Raw genomic sequence first — 25264 nt, 5'->3', positions numbered from 1 at the left:
ACTTTGCTGTGGCGCTCCTTAGCCAAAGCTGTACCCAAAAAATCTGTTATTCTGTAGGGGCCTCAGGGGGTTAGTAAAAAGCTAAAGGAATATGCACCCCTGTAAAAGACAAGGTGAGTAACCCTTAGGAAGCTGTGATGCATATGTGATTATTAGGCTGGGGGCGCCACCATTGGCTCCTGTGTTGGGGGATTCAATCGCACCTCTGCACCGTGTGAGTGCAGTTTCCTCTGGATATTCCTGTTTCTTTCTTCAGTTCCAAAACATGACCAGACAAACTGGAGTCTCTGAGGCGCAGGGGAGTGTCTATCTATTCATCGCAGGGCATACCTATCCCACCAAACACAGGAGATTTAGAAATGCCATTTTTATCTGGAGGACTTGGAGCAGGGGCATCAAACTGCAGTCCTGGGGGGGGGGGGGGGGCGGAGCCCAGTGTAGCTTAGTTCTTTCTTGTTCCACCACAAATGTTTCAGCTCAAGAGCTGTGTGGTAATCAGCTTGACACCCCTTGACTTAGAGGGAACCCATGTAATGCAGCGAGAGCAACAAACAGATCAGGGGGAGCAAGGCTCACAAGCATGGAGAAATCAAGCTACAATGAGCCACTATGCCACCAAGACACACATGTTCATGTTTAGTTTTATTACAATTAAGACATTATATCTATATCTATATATAAAAAAACAAAATAAAATGAACAAAAGTCTCTAAAAAGCTATAAAAAGCCTATGCAAAAAACCCCTATGCAAATCAATAAAAGCTTTCTTTCTTCTTATTATTGTGTATTACCAAGGATCATAAGAATGTTAAGCTGGTCTCTCTGCTCCTGTAACCATCACAGTAATGCAGAAATGTGAAAATGTGTGACATTTCAAAAGTGTTTTTTCTTTCAGGTAGGTGACAACCGGTAACAGAAAACGAGTACCATAGGAATCCAGCCGACTGGAAACGTACCAGGAGCAGCTGGCAGGAGCCACTAGATGGTGCTCATGTTCATTTTTAATAGTGCTGCAGTAAGAGATTATGTAACGATAGTGTCTGTGTTCCTTAAGATAAAGTCGTCCACGCCAGCCTGTCCAGGATAAGAGGTTGAAAGTTGGAGAAATGGGTGGAGATACAGACTTGCTGGTGGGTCTAGACAAGTCCTCGAAAAACAAAGGAGATCGCAGCTCCTAGAGCCAGTCCAAAAGTCAGAAAGAAGGCCATGACGGTTCCAGCCGTCTCTGCCTCGTGTGGCGCCACCTTCCTGTTTAGAAATAAAACCACAACCAAAAAACATGAGGACACTGTATCACCAAACGTAAAGAGGCAAGTGGTTGGCGATGAGCATTAAAGTAGTGAACAGGACGGGGTGAGGATGTGTTTACTTGGGCCCAAAGCACATGCAGAGGCTGGCCAGGTATCCGTTAGAGAAGGCGAAGAAGATCATGAAGATGATGAACCAAGCATCGTGCTCAAAGAAAACCGGCAGGCGGTGCCTGGGCTGCACATTGCAGAGCATGAAGAGAGGCACGAAAAGCAGGCGAGCCAGCATGAAGACGGGCAGCAGACGGCTGTCCTTCCCTGGCTGGAGACGAAACAATGACGGCACATGACCACCAGGGGACAGCACAGTCAACACCAACATGGGAAACACACTTTACACTAGCGGTGTCCAATCTTATCCGCAAAAGGCCGGTGTGTGTGCGGGTTTTCACTGCAACTCCCTAATTATATTACTAATTAGAGGACTGATTGGCTGAAGAGTCCTCACACCTGGGCTTGAACAGCTGACCTACAAGTTATCGCTAAAACCTGCATACACACCGGCCCTTTGCGGATAAGATTGGCCACCCCTGCTTTACACATTTAATTAGCTGGATTGCTCAGTATCTATGTTGCGTGGCTTGATGTTTTTCATTCACTCCTAGTTTGCATCAAGTAATTAAGGCTGTTGCCAAATTTGTTATCTTGTATTATCAATCATTTTATTTGTGATGTTATTGGGAAAATTACAAGGGACTGTATCTCAAACAACAAGGGAACTCTCTTGAAATCATTTTTTGTACCCCTGCAACAGTACGTAGGGCCAATATAGCAAAATTTGTATTTACCAAAACACATTGTGTAATCATATAAAATATATCCCATATAAAACATTCCAACTGAAATAAATTATTATAACTGCAAATAACTCAATTATACTAAAAGTATCCAAAGATATAGAGATTAATGTGAAAGAATCGAAAAATTAAACCGTGTTTCCATCATATGTTGTTCATGGATGGCCCAGTAGTCAAATGCAAGTGAAAAAAATCATTCTACAGTCCATGAAAGAAATCATATGGTGCTGATGCAGGTGTGAGTTACTCTCCTTACTAATGTAAGGCCTTGCTTAGACTGCCTCCTACTGGCAGACACAGCTGTGGTGTTATTGTTTAAAATGCTGCCCTTTGCTTAGCTTCACATTTGCTTCCACAATGCAGCCCTTACTGGAGGTGCTGGTACGGCTCTTCACATACCCACATGCACACTGCAGTGAGGCTTCGTCCAGCCCAGTCCATCAGATTGAAGAGCAGAAAACACGACACTGGGATGAAGTATATCTCTGGAGGTGAAGGAAAATGATGGTTGCAAGACATTTCAGGTAAAAAGATGGTAAACATAAAGGTTAAAGGAAGCAGATGCTGTAAAAATGTGAGGAATGTTTGAGGTGAAGGTACGGTTCCCTGTGAACTATGAGGTGCAGATGAATGCAGGCATTTTATAGCCTACAAAGGCCAAACTTGGTCTAACTCTCCCAGAAAGCCAAGGAAAAAGCCCTTTTTGACCCTCAACTGAAGCAGTGCCTGTTACCACTGAGATAAGTAGTTGGTGTATGGCTCATTCAGTTAGGATGCTTCTGCTAAGTGAATGTAATGTGGCAAACTTCCAGTGAAAAAGAGCTGCTTGATGCAGGGACGCACCCCAGGCACCGCCGTTGGAGATGGTGGACTTGACATCCACAGTGACAGCAGGGAAAATACCAATGGTGACGGTGAAGATGAGGCACACGGTGAGCGCCAGCACCCAGATCTGTGGAGAGAATCACTCAAAGGTTCCGTCTCTGGTTCTGCCTCTGCTCCGCATTCCCAGGCTTGCGGGTTGTGCCTCCAGCACTGCACAGTGACAGCTCCGAGGTTTCCAAGCCAGCATCGCTCAATACCTTTTTTAAGATGGTGACAATAGAGACATTCGGCAACCCGGCCTTGTCTGAGGGGCACAGTTCTGCTGTGGGACCCCCTTCGATGTTGCCTGCCACTAAAAAAATATATGCAATCAGCATCTCCCCATGTTTCTTTGAGAAGTCACAGTACAAATCAATTTAAAACCAAGTGTTTGTTAGTAGACCTCATCTAGGGTACCCACCACTTCCTGGGATACGCTCTAGGTTCACCGTTACCCTGTTCTGGATAAGTGGTACGAGGACTTATCTACCATACAAAAAAGCACGCTTCATGAGGGCGTATGGTTGTGTAAAACCAACTCTTATTATGAAGTTCAGATTTTTTTACATAGCTTGGTAACCATTTGTGGTTGCAGTATAGATATATATGCTGGAATGCAGTCAGAATATGTACTCTGTATAATTTGATTTTTTACCTTTTTCATCGTCATAATGCCTTTATAATGCAATCGTAGAACATACATTGCAACTTCATAATGCGTTCATAGAACATTCATAAGCTGCATACCCTAACATCCTAACATACCTTAACATCTTTATTATATATTAATAACAAACATTATAAAACAGTAACAAACATTGTTTGTGTAATCGTATAATGTTTGTTATTAATGTGTATTAAAGCTGTCAAGGTATATTAAGATGTTAATGCAAACTTACATGCTGCTTATGGATGTTCTTTGAATGCATTATAAAGGCACTATGAACATACAGTCAGTGTAAAGTGTTACCAAATTTTTTATGAAATATATCAACAGGGGATAAATCTTTCAAGTTTACCTGTAGGATACAACTCCATTTGGGTATCCTTCTCAAGCTTATTTTTGTTCTCCTGGTAATACTGGAAGAACTCCTGGAAGAGTGACAAAACCAAAGCCATCGAGTAATATGCAAGAACGCCAACAATCAGGCTGAGGTGACAGCATGAAGCAACCTTAATGGCGAAATCGCTAAAGAGGATCAGTTATTTGCTCACCATTTTGGGAAGCGCCACGTAACACCCCATAGCCAAGAGGATGACTACACAGGCTGTGATGAAGTACCCAAATGCACTGTCCTGCAGCTGCGAGCCACCTGGGAAAAGCCATCAGCATTAGCTCAGAGTCAGGAACCAGAGGATTCAACACCCAAAGCGATTGGCTATAATATTTATATTTCCTGCAGATAGATTAAAACCACTCTATGTGTGGGCCTTACTTGCAAGGGCGCAGATCATTGAGAAGGCGGCGAATGTGCCGGCCAGGCCCTGTCCACTCATTATGGGTGCCGTATAGGCGATGGGGAGCAGCCCGGCCGCGCCAAACAGACTGCCCTGCAGTACGGCTCCGAAAGCTGCATAGGCGGCACAAGGGGGCACCTATGAAACAAGCTCGGGTTGCACACTGTCGATCAACACGTCAGAACATAGCACTGCTACTGAAAAGCTGAGAAACTAATACTGCCTCAGATTGGCCTTAGCACTGTTAAAACATAACATAAAAAGTCAGATGTTTTCTCAGCAGGGATGGAGAACACATCCAAGATCTGTGGGCTCGGGGAGAATCAAATGGAGCCTTCAGGAAATTAGTGCAGAGGGTGGGGCAACTCACAGTTGATAATCACAATCTTGGTCATGGTGATCATGAAGAACGGGAAGGGCTCAGCATCCACCTTCACAGCTATGGCTGTCATGAGGAAGACCACCAGGATAACTCCCAGGCTTCCCATTATCCGCAGCTTCTGGGGAATTCTGTGGGAGGGGACAATCATCTCGAGGAAGTGCCTCCATAAATGAAGATGGAGCTAAAAACTCAATACAACAAAGAAATATCAGCCACCGCCACTCAAACCATGAATTTGCAGGACCCCCAAGGATTGGCTCACAAACAGTCATTACACTAAAATAAATAAAAATAAACTTGTTCCTCATTTAGGAAATGTTGGAGCAGCATTGGCATGCTAACCAGCTAGCTAATCACAATATTCTGACTCCACTTGTTAGCTAACTTTAACGTTATATGCAACCATAAAATAATCATATCCCAGAGACAAGAAGTCTGTAACAGAAACTTTGCCTAAATTGATCGGTTTCTTCAGCACAAATGAAATGCCCGACTTCACAAACACAGACAAAGAGGTGAATGAGGATGCAGTGCTTGTGGCTAAGGCTGCCTCCAGAGTTAGCGCTAATGCTAACCCTTCCCCAAGACGTCACACTTGCATGACCCCTTAGTAAGTGAAGCTAATGCTGTCATTCTCTCCTGGGTTGTTGCGCATTAAAGTTGACTGACCAACAAAAATGTTAAAAAACAGACATAAAATTAGCTGTAATTAACAAGTTTATTCCCAGAACTGAGATACTGTGTTCTGCTTTTGCTGCATTCCCTTTGAACGTGAAAGCAAATTAGCCCTTACAGTAGAATGCAGCCAGGGGTGGGGGTCCCCAAAATGAATTTTTCAGTGGCCCCCAGAAACAACAAACCTGCCTGCTTTATAGCCTAAGACAGGGGTCACCAAACCTTTTCAAACTGAGAGTTACTTTATGGGTACTGAGCCATACAAAGGGCTACCAGTTTGAAACCTAAACTTATCTAAACTTCATGTACAATAAACATGCTTTAAATGCATTTTTTAAAATATTGTCATTTTCAAATCTATATAAATGCAAATGTGATTAAAGAAGAATAGCAACAGGATAAAATTTAATTTTAGATGCTTTTTTTGTGCTATTTTTAGAACAGGTCTGTGGGGAACTCGTGGTCCTTGGGGGCATCCTGGTGCCCGTGGGCACCACGTTGGTGACCCCTGGTCTAAGAAGCCTCTGCCCTTTAATCCTCCAGCTCAAGGAATTTTAACATTAACCTGATTTACCTCAGTAAATGCGGAATGCGAGTGCAGCGCGCTAACTCACTAGCCTTGACCCTCGAAGTTCCTTTACACGTGACACGTCTCAGAAAAACAAAGGTCTTGAATCCAGTCTTTTCTTTGATATCTGTTTTTTTTTACTATAAACTTAAAATTATAATTTAAAGATACAGGGGACTGAAACCGTAATATATGTACCGAGCAAATTCCGACATGGAAGGTACTTGGGCCACAACATGCCAAAAAAAGGCTACAGGTGACGTTCACTCACCGCTGGTGTAGAAATGAGTTGAGGCAGGTGAACAACAGGAGAGGCAGCATGGCACAGAGTGTCATCACATTACTAAACCTGGATTCCAGCACATTACGGGTGTCCCCACCCGGAGCAGTCTCGTTGCTGCCCCCTTCTGGTGAGTCCCTCAGACGGCTGGTAAAATACTGGGTGGAGAGCAGTATTGTTATGGAACTGCAGTTACATGAGGCACCACCAGGGGACCCCGCTGTTAATTCTGCTTTACAGAATTAACCATTTGGTGCTGTTGAAACGAAAATACTAACATACGTGTTAAGATTAAGAAGAATGAAAAATGTAATACGATCTAAAAATCCTCAATTAAGGTCTTGCAATCAATACTTATTTTAATTAAGGTACTAATTAAATACTTAATACCAAACAAGAACAGAAGTCTTTGCTATATGTCACTGTACCATGGTTGCAGTCATAAAGAAGTTCCAGGGTAAGAGAGTCCCCAAACCGAGCATGAAGAATATGAGCCACACAGCTCGGTACCTACGACCAAAACAAACTGGTTATACAAATCAAACGCTGACCCTCCTCTGCTCTTATAATAATATCAAATTCATTGACTTACTTGTCTCTGGGGGCGTTGAGTGTTGTCATTGTAATCTTCTGATGGTAGGATAACTCTTTTCAATGTCTGCAGCACAACCTGAGAATCATAGTTTTTTTTACACTAATAATACAATGAATAAATTTCTGCATGATGTTTTTATTAGGTTTAATTTTTATATGCAAGAAAAGCTACATAGAGAAGCTACAGAAAATATTTTTACACGATCAAAATATATAATTTGCACAAGAACAGGCAGGATCTACATGTGTTTCATAATATATGTAAGAACTATAGGCCTCTACTCATTTTCCAGTGAAACAAAATGCTTGGATAATATGGAATGTTTTGTGACAATATTCGATAAATTAATTTATCATTTAAATGATTATTTAAATTACAATTTAAATTATACCAGCAACCATTAAAATTATCTGTCAAACACCTATTAACTTAGTGGACAGGCTCTAAACAATTCCTAACATCTGATTATGTTACATTGCAAACTAAGGCACAACAGATCGATTTAATTCTTATTTATAATGCATTTTGTCTGTTCCATCCTGAGGCTGCGTTACATCCTAGCTTCACAAAATCTCAAATAAATTCTCATAACTTTAGGATAAAAGTTAAGCTGTCCTAACTTTCCCTGGTCACCACATAGTGTTAGCTATAGCTAAACATATTTAATCCATATCGTTGCTCTTTTATTGCTTTCACCAGGGTTTTAGAAAGTTAGGAAGCTTGTGTAATATACTTTCCTGTGTTAAGATAACAACGGCATAGGAACTGATAATGTATAATGGCTCGTTTTCCTAAAACAGGTACTAACCCTAGTTACCATAGTTAGTTAAGACAGGATCTGCAAGTTAGGAAGTTTCTGAAAAACGGATCCTGGACAGAACACACGGTTATAAATAAAAATTCAATCGACTAGGCAAGATCGATCTCTTGTGACTTAGTTTGTAAGGTATCCAATTAGATGGTTTTGTTTAGAGCCCACCAACTAAGTTTGATGGGTGACTTTGACAGATCGTTTTATATCATCATTGATAATTGAACAATTTAAATGATAATTTAAATGAAATATTTATTGAATATAAATATAAATATAATATAAATAAGTCAATTGAATATTATCAAAAATATCATCCACAGGGTAACACATCCAATTACAAAAGCAATTACATTTCATTTTGAATTCTCATTAATAATTATTAGTCAGTGATATAAATGACAAACTGTCTACATTTTCTGCAGTAAGTAAAGCTATAATAATGTTTTGATTGTTATCATATTCTGTATTCAATGAGAGAAAACACAAACACGAACAAGACGCATCTTTGGATATTAGAAGAAACACGTTGCTTAGCTAATTTTCACCTTTTTCGTTTTTGTTTAACATGTCAAGCAGCATATATTAAACCGATTAGGTATCAAGATAATACAAGGTAATAAGGACGCAAGAAAAGAAATATGTAGACCTACTCACAGAAAATGCATGTATATCCAGCAACGGCTCTGACAAGGAAATAGGTATTCTGCACTCAGAGATATTTGGCCCCGTTTCCAAGAACTGCGTGAGCTTGCAACCCCCCCTAACAGCCAACCACATGCTGCATATGTAACTGATAACAACATATCTTAACACCCTCACACTGCTGCATCTGCTAAAAGTGATGTCTAGTGAGAACACCACGTAGGCCTGTATTTCTGCGATGTGTAATCACCACGCAAGAAGAAAGAAAAGTCAATGCATTTATAAAGTATGCACTTCATCTAATTTACATTGACTTTCCCTTTGTTCATCGTTATTGCTGGGCAACTTAAAGATTTGGTTTACATTAATTGTTATATTTAAAAGTATGGATACAAAAATATATTAAATATATTAAATTCTATATTAAATATATTATTATATTTAAAAGTATGGATACAAGGAGTCGCACTTAGTAACAATACGTTCTAATACGTTCCGGGATAATTCGTTTTTGGGTGAAATGTACGAGAAATGCGTAATTACCATTAATTTCAAATGGGAAAAATTAAGCACTAGTTGGATGAAAGAAAAACAACGCAAGGGATTGATCGGACGCAACATTGGTGCAGGTCCAAACAGGATGGGGCGGCTGCCCCACTAGCGTGTTACTAAGTAACTAAGTGCGACTCTTTGTATACTTGAAAACCAGAATTCAATTTAGTTGTAACTCAGTACATAGTATTAAATATTTTCAATAATTTCAGTCGTAAAATGGCAAGTCAAAGACTCATATATTGAGGGGCACCTGTATCTTCATCTCTATCACAGCAATGAGCAAAATTATGTTTCACTATATCTAACAGAGTACCATGAAGCTAGCAAGAACAAGCCAGAATAATGAACCGGATGTACTTCCGTTGTCATGGTTCAAAGCATTTTTCAAAGTAAAAACTTATGTCTTTAATGTTTTGCATTACAGATTTATGGAATTGTAAATTCAATTTTAAGTTAAGTAGGCCTATAATTCTTTTTGGACTAATTGTCTACAGTGATGGAAGACTATGGGACTGGATTCCGACAGAAGTTGGAGAAGCGGCCACGATCTTCCAGAACGGGGTTTTCTCACAAAACCTCTATTCCGAAGATTGTTGAAGGAAAGAAGGTGAAGCATCTATTTCACTAACTACAGCAGAATCTCAGAACCAATATCAATGATAAAGTTAAGCATGTTTATGCTTTTTATACTTTTACGCATAATTTAATGTTTTTGCCAGTTTTGAGCTGATTTTTATAAAGTAAACATTCAGTAAACAGTATTCTCTATAAGCAAATAAATGATGTCTGTGGTAAGACATAATTTCTTTGGAAAAAGAGAGTGAACAGTTGCATTTCCCCAAATAAGAATTATAATAATTATAATTTTAAAACTGTGTCAGATATTTCAAATAAGAATATATTTCATGTAGGTCAAAAAGGTCAAATGTATATGAATAACACAAATCTAAAAGATTGTGTCAGCTTCAAACCTAGTTATTATACATGCTACTAATGCTCTCTGAATAGAAACAGTGCCACTTATATCAAATAAGTGTCAGGAAAAAGTTTGCTGGGTTTTAAATGCAGTCACCCCAATGCGAAATGATACCTGATTTCACATAGGTCAAATGTATATGCATAACACAAACATAAAGGATTGTGTCAGCTTCAAACTTAGATTGGTACATTCTGCTAAGGCTCTTTGAATAGAAACAAGTGCCACTTATATCAAATAAGGGTTAGCATAAAGTTTGCGGGGTTTTAAATGCAGTCCCCCAACACTAAATTACACCTGATTTTGCATAGGTCAAATGTATATGAATAACACAAATTTAAAAGATAGTGTCAGCTTCAAACTTAGGTACATTCTACTAAGGCTCTTTGAATAGAAACAAGTGCCACTTATATCAGATAAGTGTCATCAAAACGTTCACTGGGTTTTAAATGCAATCCCCCAACACAAATTTAGACATGATATCACACAGATCACATGCTTATGCATAGCACAAATGTAAAGAAACTCTGTTGTTCCCTGTTACTCCAGTCTGTGTTTTCTAGATACAGTATTCTAAAATGGTGCATGACTTAAATTTAGTCTAATTAAACCAATTTACGTTCATGCCACCATGAGGATTTAGATATAACACATTGTATGTGTATGAGTCATTCTTCCAGATTTATGTAATATGTTACAGGACTGCTTCTTGTTAATTGTCGTATTTCATCTGCATATGTAATAAATTTAATGAACACCACTCTCACATAGATTTAGGTTACTGTATAGTATGGTCAGTTTTACCTGCCCCAGGTGTGAGTGTGGCTTGTTTTTGTTAATATTATTATAATACACACATAATACGGACTATTTTAGCGAGCTGTGATACTCTATGCCAGCTGTCAGATATGATAAGGAAAACAAACTGTATGAATAATACAACATAGAACATGACTTAAGCAGGGCATTTTTATGCAAATGCTTATTTTAGAGTGTTTTCACGCACACAATTACTCACAAGCACTTTATTAAACAGTGATAATACAATTAGTTCTGTCAAGTTCGGTGTCTTGATATTCTCACGATACGTAAGAACATAAGAACATAAGAAAACATGTATGATTTCTATGTGTCAATGGATTCGTGAGTTATTGTTTTTATACTCAGTCAATGCATTGTGTGGCGATTGGGTCCCAAAAGTTAAATTGTCAATGAAAGGTTATATTTATCATATCTGATTTACTGGCTATAATATCAATATTAATAAAACAATAACGGAGATGAAATCAACTATAACCCACAATGGCAGATTTGAGGGATTTGACAAAACTATAGCTGAATAGGAATCTCAGAACAAAGTGTGTAATTTAGAACTGTTGCCACTAATTGTGTCAACAGACACAAAGCAGTGCCGACAACTAACTTCTGCTCAGTAACCTATCTATGGAATATTTTCATCAGCAGAAGCCAAATGCCTTTTGGTGTCCAGTTCTTGTTCGCTTTTCTCCTTTCAATGGCTGCGTAAGTAACTTTTTTTTGCTGAGTTTTATGAAAATCTGTTAAGGCAATCGAAAAGCTAAAAGTGTCCAAAGTCTTCCATTGGACAAAAGCGTATACATTTTGATGACGTATGTTTCTTGGTTACCCTCTTGTTTTTAGTAACACCTTGTTGTTTTTGGTGTGCAAGTGAGTATGAAGCCCTATGGTCCTATTTTGACATGCCAGTCAGTCTATCATTACTTGTAATCAGAAGGTTGCCGGTTCAAACCCAGCCTCAGCACGTCTGCAGATCCTTGAGCAAGGCCGTTAACCCCCAGCTCCCTGGGTGCCGCTACGGGTGGCTGCCCTTCACGGACAGCTTGCTTACAAACAGCAAGTTGAGGGAGGCGTAAAAAAGACAATTTCCCCACGGGGATTAATAAAGTGATTATTATTATTATAAGTGTTGTCTGCCCATCCAATTAAGGACCAATTGCCCGTCCAATGAAGGATCCTTTGGACCAAATAAAGATCAAAATTTTTGTAAAATTGGCAAGAAATGCTGTTGAAGATGCTAGTGGCATATTTCAGTGGAATGCGATTATCTAGCAACAACAAAGTGGTTTTCTGGCTTTAAAAAAGGGTTTGTACTTGGCATTAAACATACATAGCATGATCTAAATGTATTCCTACTTATCTTTGGGACAGCTTTGAAAAATGTTTGGCAACAACACACAGGATTTTTCATGCATGGACTGAAATTTACAACATTTTTGACAATCTAACTTTTGGTTTGTTTTTCCTCTTTAGATGCTTCCATCGCCATACTAAACAACACAAACGAAAGTAATGGAGACCAAGTCAAAATTTTTGAAGCATGCACCAGAAAGGGTGGTTGGTGATGTGGCTATAAAAAGACTCTCTCTGGAAAATGATGTATATTCAGGAGTGGACATTTGATTCATGTCTGTTTACCTGTTTATTTATTATTCTTCATATATATACATATACTGTACACACACACACAGGTTTGTAATGATATCTTTGTGGGGACTCTCCATTAATTTCTATGGGGAAAATTCTAATCCCAACATTATGACCTTAACCCCTACCTAGCCCTAACCTTAACCATAAGTAACCAAATTAAATGGTTATTTTTTAGTTTTTTTTATTGCATTCACAGATCTCAAAATAACAGATTTTATTACATTGTGGGGAACATATACATTAGTGTCATTCCCTGATGTTATGGGATGTTTTCATTCTTGATTCTGGCATCTTAAAAAGTGTTTTTTTCCTCCCATACACTACTGCGCTACAGATAGCTACTGTAATAAAGAGCTTGGAAATTTGACTGTGAAAGGTCTATTTTAGTTGCATTATAACAGCTGCTTTCCCCCATATTTATTAAAGAAGGTGCAATAATCTCTTCTCCAGAGAGTCTCCTTTGATCACATTCAAACTTTACCATTGACATATTCAGAGGTGTTTATTTTGTGTATGTGCTATGAGTATAGTAGTATTTTAAGTTATGCACTACAAGTTGCAGACATAATTGCATTGAAAACATAGGATATGTACAGTAATTCACTGTTTAAGTCAGTGTTGTCCTGTTAATCCAGTTATTGAATATCAAAATCCCGTTGCAATAAAATAAGGGTTCCCCAGCCCCGACTGGCGAAATCGCCTACGTGTGGGCGTACGGGTGGAGTGTTGGCTCTGAGGTTAGGGATCCATGCTTGTAATCAGAAGGTTGCAGGTTTGAATCCTGAGAATACCAGCAGTGATCCTACTCCAGTGGGTCCCTTCAGGAAGATCCTTAACCTACAATTGCTTTGTCCTGGGATGTTAATCCATGTCTGGCCCTATGGAGGTCCTCCAGCTTATGGGGAAATGAGGGGGCTGGTGGCAGGATTGGCACTCCAGCCACCAGGAAAAAAAAAACTCCCACTGCTCCATTCGGGCCAGTGTGGTGCTGAGGTATAATCTGCCACATGACTGTACCCAGGTTCTCATCCCTGAGGTGGTTCATTGTGTTGTGGGTGTGGCAATGCGCCCCATACCCCTCTGTCTCCTACTTGCAGATATGTTTTTATAGTGTGTCTTTCTGTGAGCGAGACCAGGAATCGGGGCGGGGCAGATCTGGACAGGGGTGGGGCTTCGGGACTCCATTTCCGAATGTTTTCTCAAATGCCCCGAATCTTTTAGTCTTTTAAAATAACTTCAACTTTGCCTCATTTCCCATCAGTCTATCTGAATGGACCAGGAAATCATTGGAGCAGAAGTTCTTTTGCTAAGGGAATATCGTCATCTATAGGTCCACCCTAATATTGTCAAATGTAGCAGATTTTTCAGCTAAACATGAACTCTACAGTATCATAGTTGAACAAAATAGCTTTCAAGATTAATAACGCCAAATTGCTACCCTACTTCTGTTACGTAACTTCTTTTTATGGTGGTCATACTCAATATTTGTTGTTTTAGGGTTTCACAACAACAAAAACAGTTGTAGGCTCTACACGGGTATTTTTTTTCCTGAGCAACTATCAGGCTTTTCCCAAATGATGACTTTTATGCGTTCTAACATCTCAGTCGTACTGAGCCTCTACAGTAAGTGGTCAGAGTGTTTCCCACGCAATACTTTTGCATTCCCTTGCAAAACTATTCCAATAAAAGCAGTACTGTGTCCGTTTAAAGTACAAAATATGGACCAATAAGTATAAACGGGAGTGCAAATCTATTTCAAATTTTTTTTTCCCACCCTGACCTCTTAGGGGCTCCGTACTAACAGCCTGAAATAATGCATATAACTGCCATAAATTAGGAAAAAAATATCCCCCGCGGAGCATGTCTCAGGACCCCTAAGGTTTGGGCTTAGACCCGGAATGTTTACGTAAGGCTCCGCCCCTGCAAAGAACCAACCATTACAGTATAACCTGCGTGAGATAAATCAAAGGATCAAAGTAACCACACCACCCCCAGCATGGCAAGTGAGTGGATTAGTCCTTTAAATACCCATGTTCTTGACCATTTCTCTGTTGCTGTGACTCCAAGGATGACATCACCAATCTGAAGGTCACCCGAATATGCTCTCCCAAACCTGCACAATTAAAAGCCAGTGTAATTTACTAGGTGTGCCTATCTTGTTTAGTTATAGATCTATTAACCCATTAGTGTATTGCCCCATTGCACATTAAATGAATACAATATAATAACAACTAGTACAGACAAAAAATAATCTGAAAATCCAAGGGGTGTGCATTGTTCCCTAGTGTCCACTGATCCAAACACACCTCACTACATGCGCCTGTCTTGTCTTGTTGTCTAAAGTTACTAACCCATTCACGTATTGTCCCATTGGACATTATATGGAGCCATGCGAACATTGAAAGATTAATTTAAATTTGCCTGTAAAGCAATCTGGAAAACCAAGGAGTGTGAAGCAGTTGCCATGAACCCAAATAGTTAATTCCAATACCTCATTACAGCTGAAATTACCTATTTTCTTAGCTATTAACGAGATTTTGCACAAATTATGAAATGGCTCAAACAGCAAAAAAAAAGTGGTGTCCATCATTGTCTGTGTACTGCACATCACAATTATGTTCCATCACTGCCGTTAAAAGCTATTAAAGCCGGAAAACTGAATGTGGAATATGAGGCTAACTTAAGCGCGGTCCTTCACCTTGGGCTAAGGAATGTGCAGAGGACAAAGGAACATGGACTTTATGGGTTTCATGAGTTTTCAAAGTGAGTTTATGTTTAAAGGCTACATTTATTTAGGTTAAATATATCCTACGCATATATTTGTGCACGATCTATGTTTCATAATTGCCAGTCCATTACCAATCAAATCGTTTAATATATTCATTTTAATTTAGTTTTTATTGTTTAAAGTTTTACTGTTCATTTGTAATAATTCACAAAATAAAAACGCAAATAGCATTTTTACTGTAATCAGCAGGTAGCTACGATTACTTATCAAAGTCCTGCCTAGATATTTAAGGATCACTTTTACATTCTGAAGCATTCTTTATATTAATTTAGTTAGGCCTATAACAGTTTCAATGGTATAACGTTTTTGGAAACATCTTTCGCAGTATCATTTGCGTTATTCATTCTGAATATATGAAATGCATTTACATCAGCACTGAAATATTACTGAAGCAATATTGTTAGATGATGAATCTTACATTAATTTTATTTTATTCCCTTTTTACCCATGTGGAGTCTAAAGAGCGGCGGAGCCAGTAGGGGATGCGATTCACTGCAGGGATGCTGAAATAGGTGTTCCAGGAAATTCAGTTCCCTATATTCTCCCAAACATGTTCAAACATAGTTGAGTTGGCCTAGTTGGAAGGCCCAAAATGGTATGCATTCATGGAGCCCAAGATCTCTAGCAGAACCTCTGGTTATTACTATTCATAGCTATGCAAAAACGTATGATTGATGGCCAAAATAGTCATTCAGCAACGTATTTCCGCGTAAACGGAGAACATGGGGGTACTGAATTTCCTGGAACACTTGTACACCTGAAAAAAACCTACTTAAGAACAGTAACAAAGTTTTTTCTACTTTATTACTTTACACAAGTACTTTTTCTACTTTATAAAAAAACAGCATTTATCAACCCAAACCAGAACGTCCTTTCCATGTTTATTTCTTGATCATAAATACTGCTTAACTAGAATGATCACTTAGCCATATATTAAATAGACTGGCAGGTCCCCATTCTGCTGAGTTTATCACAACTATCATAAAATAGGAACATTCGAGGCGGGGGAACGATCACACAAAGTTTAGCAATGCCCCCACCCCCCATTCCAACACCCGCCCCTCAAAAGTCATGAAGAACCTAATTAGCACAGACTATGCTGGTACAGTATCTACTTACCCTATCGGAGTCAGAAAAGCAACAGCTGTGGATGAGTAGAACCTTTTTGATATTTAATACCTGGTAATTGTAATAACTGGTATAATATTAAGGTGATACAGCTCAGTGACCTCTGTCAGTTGTAGGTACTCTGCCAGAGCATGTGTTTCTTACCGGCATAACCTTAAGCTTATATTTTTTGAGAAGTGTGGCTTGTGTTTCAAAGCATGACAACAATCAGCTGATCACGTTAGTTCCTGGTAACATGCTCAGTATGAATAATGCCTAAACTAATCGTACGCTATAATAAATATAGACTAATAAATTGATTAAATGAGATAACGCTGAGCGAAAAATGCTTAAGCACCTAAGAATACCACTGATGTTGAAATAAAATTTATGGCTATAAGTTACTGGTCAACTAATACGAAAGAGGTAAAAACTTTGCTGTACGCTTTAATCCCTCTTAATACTTTTAAATGATGCTTAAAAGTATTCATAACCACAATTAATTTAAGTTTGGAAACATTTATAAAACTAGATAAATATGAAGAGCTACACTGAACTAAAACAAAAATATACTCTTGTTTATAGTATCAGTTCTCTAAGTTGCGTTCAGAGATCGCAACTAAGTGTAAGCAAAAAGTATTGTGACATTTTGAAATAGAATTAGAGAAGTGATTCTAGTTATCTTAACAGTTTCAGTACTGCATACCCCAAAATGCAAAAATAAATGTATTTCATAAAAGCAGGAGCATTAGAAATTGGGGAGACATGACCCCCCAGTATTGGCAGACCCCCCCTTAAGATGTTTACAAAGAAGAGGAGGCCATTTGGCCCATCGAGCTTGCTTGGGGAAAATTCAACTAATAGCTTGAAATTGTTAAAGTCTTATCTACTATAGCTCTGATTTGAAGGAACCCAAGGTTGCACTACACTAGGATGAAGATTATTCCATACTACACGCTGTGTAAAGAAGTGCTTTCTCAGACCCAGTTTCAAATGTTCTCCTGCCCTGGTGGACACGGGTTCCACCATCACCCTGGTCCTCCCAGGCATGTTGCCAGGCACTGATGGGGCTGTGCCAACTGGCTGGGAGTCCGCAAGCATCCAGCTGGCATCAGTGACTGGCATGCACATGGGCATGAGGGGGAAGAGGCAGCTGTGACCCACACTGGCAAGACACATGGTGGCCAACATTTTTGACTCCAGCATCATCAAGCTGGACCTGTTAGTTTGCCTCGGGGCTGCCATCATTGTGCCAGGGGCAGCCCTTTTCCTCAGTACAAACGTGGTATTCCTCCAGTATGACAGTGACTGCCAGCATCAGCAGCTGACGCAGAGAGGGGGAGAGGTGTCCGTGTGGATGGCGAAGAAAGCAGCCCACAACTTCTGGGTGAAGATCAACAGCAATACGGCTGCAACTCCAGCCCAGATCATGGAGAACAGCAAAACTGCAATGGGGCCGTCTCCCAAGATGGTGCAGGCTGTCCAGGAACTGACAGCAGAACAACAAGAGGACCTCAAAGCCCTGTAGAGCTTTTTTCACAATATCTTTGCCACCAGGACCGAGGATAGCCAACCCACTTCCTTGGTGCAGCACAGCATCGATACAGAAGATGCCACGCACTTCTGGTCAGTGCTGTATAGCCTGTTCAACACTTCTGCCACCTTCGAGAGGCTCATGAAGCACGTCCCAGTCCATGTCCCCCAGACCCAGTACATCTTGCCTTTTACCTTGATGACCTGCTGGTACACGCTGCTGATTTTGCCGGGGCACACTGGAACTTTCCACCTGAACCACTGGAAGGGCTCTCTCTTCTAGTACAAGATGCACTTCCTAGGCCATGTCTTCAGCAGGGAAGGCATGGCCATCTACCCAGAGAAGATGGCAGTGGTGCAGTGCTGGCCAACTCCATGTACAGTGGCAGAGCTTAGCGTCATATTACTGGCGCTTTGTAGGGAACTTCGCCACCATTATACTGTTACACCATCTTAAAGAGAAAGGAAGCGGTTTCACGTGGATGAATGCCTGTGCTGCATCGTTTAACTAGCTTTGTGTGGTGCTTGCCAGTGCTCCCATGCTAGCATACCCTTTTATTCTGGACACAGACGCTAGCAGCGAGGGGTTGGCACTGTGCTTTTGCAGGTGGGACCCAAAGAGATGCACGTAGTTGCAGAACTGATATATACTCATGGCCATGAATTACTTCACAAAGTGTCAGTGAAGCTGACCAGAGCACCACCACCACAATGTGAGTGGCAGCAGGGACTGAGCAGGACAGTGACAGTCTTGGGGGCCTATTGTGAGCCTCTGTGTACAGCGTCTTTAAGTCCAAGTTTCTTCTGCTTCCGAATGCAATCTGAGCTAAGAAAGCAGTGTCATATAGACAAAGTACAATTAATTTCTTACTTGAATGCCTTCTCCAAAGACTACAGACAATTAACAAGACAGGGCAACATTATAGTGTAAAAAAATATTCAGTAGGGCTGGGTGATGTGTGATATTAATATCAACATCGCAAGTTATGCACAGGCAATTCGCACATCACAGATGGGTTGAGATCAGGCTTTTGTGTATATTCATACTGTATGGACATTATACAGTGGTGTAAGGTTTTCTCATAAAGAATGTCATTTTGCAATGTAATTTTGGTACTTAGAAATCTTGGTGATAATTTTTTTTTTTTGTGAGGGTTACATTTCACAAGAACATTTATATTCAGTTAAAGGAAACAAAACTTAGCAAGCGTTGCAATTTTAATGGACAATCCTTTTCAACATCATCTAGTATTTGTTTAATATTAGTTTAAAGTTTACCGCCGCTACTTTTGCACGAGCTCTTTATGTACTTTTAGAGCCAATCATAATCATTTTCCTTCACCAGCAGATGTTCCATAGGCTATATAATGTGTCATGATTTGCTCGCATATTTATGACAGCACATACTTATAAAGTATTTTAGTTCATCGAAACTGGCTACCCAAGTATTTTATGACGATGCTCTGACATAGTATTTTGTTCTATTGAGATGTGCTACCTGTAGTTCTAACACTGGTAATACAGTCTGATAATGTATTTCAGACTGTCACAATGCCTGTTTACATTGCATTAGTTTGTGTTGTTGTTTACTTATTTATTATTTTTTTGTACCATCCACTTTCAGTTTCAGCCCATAAAAACGATGGTAGCATTTTTTGGCAGGGTAGCACTGCTCAATAGATATACCTGTGTTAACATGCTATGGCAGAACAACTCGACAAAGTAGGACAAATGGACAGAACAGGGACCCTACAAGTAGTTGTAATTTCATTGTATGAAAATATATACATATATCTTAAAAACCCGATATATCGCCCAGCCCTAAGTATGACTGACACAAGTTCGATTATCAACTATCAAAATTGGCATTGCCTCAGCTATGGGGCGCCAAGTGTCAAGCGCTCATTTTCGTGTACATTTTGTAAATGAAAGACAGTGATTTAGTGGACGAAATGAATTTCATGAATTAAACAAAGTCATTTGTGGATGAAAAGCAACTCTACCCCAATGCTTTTGATGTAGCTCATTTTAGAGGCGCCACCTTCTGGTCATGGCAAGGTACTACCCTCCCCCTGTGGGCACGCGCCTACTACACACCTCTCCTACTACACACCTCTCCTACTACACACCTCTCCTAACTCAGCCAAAGACAAAAAGCATTCTGTGTTGCTCTGTAAAATTTGTCAATTCGCAGATGATACATCCATCTTAAGAGATAATTTCATGGTAGATAAAGCACTTAATATAATCTCAGTATTTTCCAAAGCATCAGAATTATCACTCAGTATTAATAAATGTGAATTACATCCCATTCACACGTGCACAGAATCTTCTATTATAGTTAAATATTTAGGTATAACAATATCCAAAAATGTTACTAGAAGAGAAGACATTGATATTTCCAACCACATAACAGATATGAATACATTTCTCAGTCATTGGCTAACCAAGGGACCATACTATTTTTGGTAGAGTTATTTTTATCTAAAGCAAAAGGCATATCTCAGTTAATCTATCCTTGTCACTCCATGTATGTTTCCTCCAGTAATATTTAAAACGCCAATTCTTTTATCTTCCAATTCATTTGGAAAAATAAAAATCATTATATCAAAAGATCACAGTTATTGTAGTTAAAGAATACATAAAGGGAGGTATCGGGGTGGCAGAATTTGAATCAATGTATTTATTAAATGGCCTATTTCCCCAAAGGTTAATGAAACTCATCTCAAAATAATACATAAGGTTTATCTGGTTGCAGAATTTTTCTAAGGATAGGTTTAAATTCAAGGTGGAACTTCATACATTTTGTGATATTTCAGATTAAACTTTATGTCACTGATCATCAACTGGCGGCCGGCGGACCGAATCCGGCCCGCTGAGCCGTTCAATCCGGCCCGCGACTGGATTCCAAAATTGTGAGGATCAAAAACAAAATAGTGGTCCACACTATTAAAGCAACTAAAAATAACATGGGAGCCAGAATCAAATGCCTTCAGTTTTGTAATGAAATGGAAAAAGTATAAACATTAAACATAATGTTAAGCCAAAATTAGATTTTTATTTGATTTTCTTCTTGGGGGTCCGGCCCCCAAGGAGACTGTCTGGTAAAACTCTGGCCCTCTGACAAATATAGTTGATGACCCCCTGCTTTATGTTATGTTTTTCTCATGCCCCATGGCCAAAAGTTTTTAGTTAGATATTAAAAACTGGATATTACTTCTAAATGCCATTCCACATTTTGATACTTCTCATATATTTTTTTACATGGATAATTTGAACCCTTCTATTTTGGACATGATTAATAAAGTCATTCTTATGAGCAAAAATCATATCCATTGTTCCAAATGGAGAAATGATAAGCCTTCCTTTGTGTGTATTATAAATAATTTTAAACTATTTTTTTCATCACTCAGCTAAGATAGCTAGAAAGATTAGCATGTGAATGAATTCCCTGTGACGACATTTTGTCTTAATTATTAACAGAACTGATAACAGTGCTGGAAATTATCAATAAATTCTAAATGTTGGCTGTGGCTCGCGCAGATTTGTCTTGATTAGTGAGTTTGTTACGTTGCTTTTATAGTATTTCATTTCCTTTCTTTATATGCATGGGATCTTAAGCTTTTGTCTCTGTTGTACCTCTTAAAAGCAATTACTTCTGTATAGTCATAATAATAATAATAATAATTGCTACATGGACTAGCTGACCCTGAAATCTCCTAAATGAATAAATGAGATGTGAAATGTAAGGTCGTCTTACATGTTCACAGCTGCGGGTGTGAATCCCGCCTCCTGCCCCCACCCTGTCTGGAGTATGTGTGTTCTCCCTGGGTGGGATTCCTCTGAATAGTCAAAAATCCGTGATTAGGCGTGTCAAAACTGCCCATACTGTATGTGCCCTGTAATGTAACTCCATTCCATGTCTTATGCAATAAGCTGGCGTGTCAAAACTGCCCATACTGTATGTGCCCTGTAATGTAACTCCATTCCATGTCTTATGCAATAAGCTGCCTGTGATTATAGTCTCAAGGCTACAACTCACCTCCTGTACTTGATAAGCAATTGACTGTAGGATGGGAAATAATACTTTACCGGAATCAGGTATCAAAAGCGCAAGAATAAGATCATTGTACAAAAACATTCATTACATTTTTCACATTTATTCACACATAATTTTTAAGATAGTCATACCACAACTCTTAATTTTAGCCATATTATAAATGTTCCTATTTATCCCAAGAGAATCTGCACAAGCTGGCAGAACACTTTGAAACAGTTTTATCATTCAAAAGCAAATGGAAAACTAAAGTATTTAATTATTTAAAACAGCATTTTGAATTTAGCATTTGTTGTGCTAAAATAGATTTAAAATGGTATGGCTATTTAAAAATCAGAATGATTACGTGAAAGAACATGTGTACTTACTTGCAGTAGAAGTCTCTCTGAACTATGGCACTTGATGTCAAAATACCCAGAGTTCAAAGAGCGTAGAGTAGCTTATCTCCCTCTGTGGGAGGGAGTGATGAACACAAATGGCTGGTTAAGATCTTTCAAAGTGTTTAAATATTATCAACCGATCTTCTTCCTCAGTAACATAATGTTCAGATGCTTTTGGAATTTTTTATCCTTCCTGGTTAGTGAGAAAACACTAAATAACTAATAAATCATATTAAATAATTTGTGCTGCATTGGCTCTGAATATCCTGTTTTGTAATCTGCCAGCAAAAGATGCAGAATGGGTGGAGTAATGGTGAAATGTACGCAGACTTGAAGATGTGACACTACACATGGTCAGGGGTGGAGGAGGGAGTGCACAGCAGGGGGGTGGAGCAAAGGGGGCCCTCAGGAAAATTTGCTGACCTGGGGGTTCTTGGTGAATTGTTGTGAATTCTGAGTGATCATCTCTTATCAAAAAGGGCATTCCCTGGTAAACTCTGCAGTGGACCCCCTGCCATGAGGGTGGATACCCCATCCTCCCCCACCTCCTCTGCTACTGCATATAGTCATGGGCGTGGTCTTCACAGTGATGAACAATCCACTAAAGGAGTTACAATGAAAGATGTATGTAGGAGCTACGGCTGTAATTGCAAACGTAAGCCAGCTGATTCCGGCTTGGAACAGAAGTGCCGGCTTCACAAGGACTATTCAGCTCCTCTTTTACTCTCCTTTCTTCTTTCTTTGTATGCAGTGCAATAAATTAAGTGGAAAAAGACAATGTAGTCGGTTATATAAAGACTAACTCCCAAGATCACTTATATTTCCTTATTACTATATATAACCACTGTTATAGATTTCTATCATTCATGAAGCAATCTTTTAAATGAAAGAAATTATCTTACTTCATGATTGGTTCCTTCAGAGATTCCCCGTTCACGAATATGACAATCTCTCTTACATCACCTGCTGGTGTAATGAGGTACTGACATCTAAAACAGTCCATCCATCTATCATCCAACTATTTTCTATAGCTGCTTGTCCAATGCAAAGTCACAGGGGTCCAGAACCTATCCCAGAAGCTACAAGCACAAGGAGGGGACCCTGGATGGGGCGCCAACCCATGGCAGGGCACACTGCCATGAAGGTCTTAAGTTGACAGACCACAGAGGTGTAAAGATAAACGTGACACAGTTTACCTTTTTGTCCCACTTAACCAATATTGATCCTAATAACAGAATAAACCAGTTCCATTAAACATAAAGTTAACCCCCAGTTACGATGATGATTCACATGTAGTATGTTAAAAATGAGCCTTTTGGTTGAAGTCTATTCATCAACATTACATCTGTGGACAGTTGCTGTGGTGTTTGGTGCTTCAGTGGTGGAATTCTTGCCTGCAAGTCTTGTCCTAGAACTTGGTTTGCTGACAGTCCACGATGGCTAAAGATGCTGCCCATGCAGTTTGCCAAATTTCTGCAAACATTCTTGACTTTAGTATGACAGCCATCTCTCTGCAAGTCTGTGATGCACGAGCTGAAGCGTACTGGCAAGTCACCAACAGGCATGGCAAAGCAGATGAATGAGGTGCTGCATCTGAAGTATGGGCGAGCTCACCTGGCACAGCTGCCTGCCATAGAATCACAAGCATCAGGGAGGCTGAGGCCGGGCAGAGAGCCACTGGGCAGTTCCTGGGCAAGGGAAACCCGCCACATGCATTTGGGCCATGTGAAGATCCAGTTGGCTGGGGTGGAGTCTCTGTGTTCAGTTTATTAAATTCATATGTCAGGAACCAGCCATATCCAAACCGATCCAGGGTTCTTCTGGGTTGGTTTTCAGATCTGACCACACCAGAAAAGTTGCTTGGAAAGCAATGCTGGTTGACAGGTGAGACCAGCCATCTTCTCTTCGCTGCTATTCAAACTGCCAATGTGATATCTAAATAACAAAATCCATTTTCTTTGTATATCTTTGTGTCCTGTATTTAGGGATTGCTGTGCTCTGTTTAAGATCCTGGACTGCGTTCCTGGTGAACTTCTCTGGGATGCCTGGAAGACTCCTTCCACTGTTGCTGGGGCCACTTCTGGGCCGCAGTGAAACACTTGTGCCTCACGGGCATTGCAGTGCGAGTTCCGCTGCCTGAGGTGTTTTTCATGGCAGTGCACCTCTGAGCGTCACCCTCTGTTCGGCACTTTCTGCCAGCTCCTCTCCGCTTCCTTCTTTGTGCTGGATCAGGAGAATCTAAAGAGGGTCCAGAATGCCTGTGTTCTGCAATGTCAATCCCACTGAACAACATGTTTGCACTGCAGAACCATCTCTTCATTAGCGGCTCTGTGCTTCATGTTGGGCCGCATTAAACCAAGTTTTTTTTTTTTTTAAATCTATTTATAGATTTTATTTTTACATAATCATACACCCTGTTGTGGTTATTACCTACATACTTCAAAGGGTTAACTAAATTGTTCTGGATGTTTATATAATTGAATATAGATTCTGAATAGATGAAAATATTAACATGTACATATGCAAATATTTTCACAACAAACTGTATGCACAGAGTTTGTATTATTTTGTTGTGCAGATCTACATGGTGCCCTCTTTGTAGTCATTTGGAGCACAGGAATATACTGTATGTGTGTATGCTTGTCAAAAGTTATATTTTAATGCTGACCTTAAATATTCCATATTTCTATAAGAAAAAGGATGTGCACACTGATACAACCAGCTTATTGCTTTTTATTTTTTATATTTTCCCCGCTAACAGATTCGTTTATTTTTCAGTTGAATTGTACAGGTTATAGGTCACATTACAGGTGGGAAAAGTTTTGAAATGACTGATCGTGGTCTCATTTTTTTACATAACGAACACCTGGCATTTTAACAGTGGTGTGTACACTTATATATCCACTGTGTCTGTGAGGAGGACTGTAACTTTGGTGCATGTATGAAATCCTGTCATGTTTAACTGGTACTTTTAACTGAAGCTTTTTGTTTTTTAAATAAAGGTTCTTCTTAGCTCATAA

The 25264-nt window shown here is 39.5% G+C and overlaps 1 protein-coding gene and 2 long non-coding RNA genes across 9 annotated transcripts; 2 read left to right on the top strand and 1 right to left on the bottom strand.

The window, feature by feature from the left end:
• Positions 1–623: 623 nt before the first annotated feature.
• Positions 624–22256, bottom strand: LOC111852386 (equilibrative nucleoside transporter 1-like). Of its 7 annotated transcripts, none has more exons than XM_023828261.2 (13): positions 22233–22256; positions 6924–7001; positions 6760–6841; positions 6323–6489; positions 4797–4936; positions 4405–4539; positions 4184–4281; positions 3988–4060; positions 3187–3281; positions 2948–3056; positions 2504–2589; positions 1370–1569; positions 624–1248 (listed from the first exon to the last, which is right to left on the bottom strand). In XM_023828261.2, exons 2-13 carry the CDS (start codon positions 6950–6952, stop codon positions 1137–1139), a joined length of 1326 nt encoding a protein of 441 aa, XP_023684029.1. In that variant the 5' UTR covers positions 6953–7001; positions 22233–22256; the 3' UTR covers positions 624–1136. The 7 variants fall into 7 exon arrangements, 6 of the variants coding, with proteins under 6 accessions (XP_023684029.1, XP_023684031.1, XP_023684028.1 ...); XM_023828263.2 differs by lacking the exon at positions 22233–22256 and adding an exon at positions 16287–16421; XM_023828260.2 differs by lacking the exon at positions 22233–22256 and adding an exon at positions 8395–8539.
• Positions 8579–11429, top strand: LOC140581322 (uncharacterized). Its single transcript, XR_011984391.1, has 3 exons — positions 8579–8668; positions 9432–9544; positions 11375–11429. It is a non-coding gene; the product is annotated as an uncharacterized lncRNA (long non-coding RNA).
• LOC111852394 (uncharacterized) lies at positions 16545–25264 on the top strand. Its single transcript, XR_002840225.2, has 2 exons — positions 16545–24128; positions 24230–25264. It is a non-coding gene; the product is annotated as an uncharacterized lncRNA (long non-coding RNA).

The sequence above is a fragment of the Paramormyrops kingsleyae genome, chromosome 20, assembly GCF_048594095.1.
Source record: "Paramormyrops kingsleyae isolate MSU_618 chromosome 20, PKINGS_0.4, whole genome shotgun sequence".
Classification (NCBI taxonomy): domain Eukaryota; kingdom Metazoa; phylum Chordata; class Actinopteri; order Osteoglossiformes; family Mormyridae; genus Paramormyrops; species Paramormyrops kingsleyae.
Note: the sequence above shows the minus strand (reverse complement) of the source record. Positions and strands in the feature narration are given on the sequence as shown.

What these genes read in the sequence shown, in the direction of transcription:
- LOC111852386 (XM_023828261.2), bottom strand. Translation starts at nt 6,952, where the DNA reads ATGACAACACTCAACGCCCCCAGAGACAA. An exon ending in CTCAACGCCCCCAGAGACAA is followed by an intron (nt 6,842 to 6,923) that starts GTAAGTCAATGA and finishes TTTTGGTCGTAG; the next exon opens with GTACCGAGCTGTGTGGCTCA. An exon ending in TGCATGTGCTTTGGGCCCAA is followed by an intron (nt 1,249 to 1,369) that starts GTAAACACATCC and finishes ATTTCTAAACAG; the next exon opens with GAAGGTGGCGCCACACGAGG.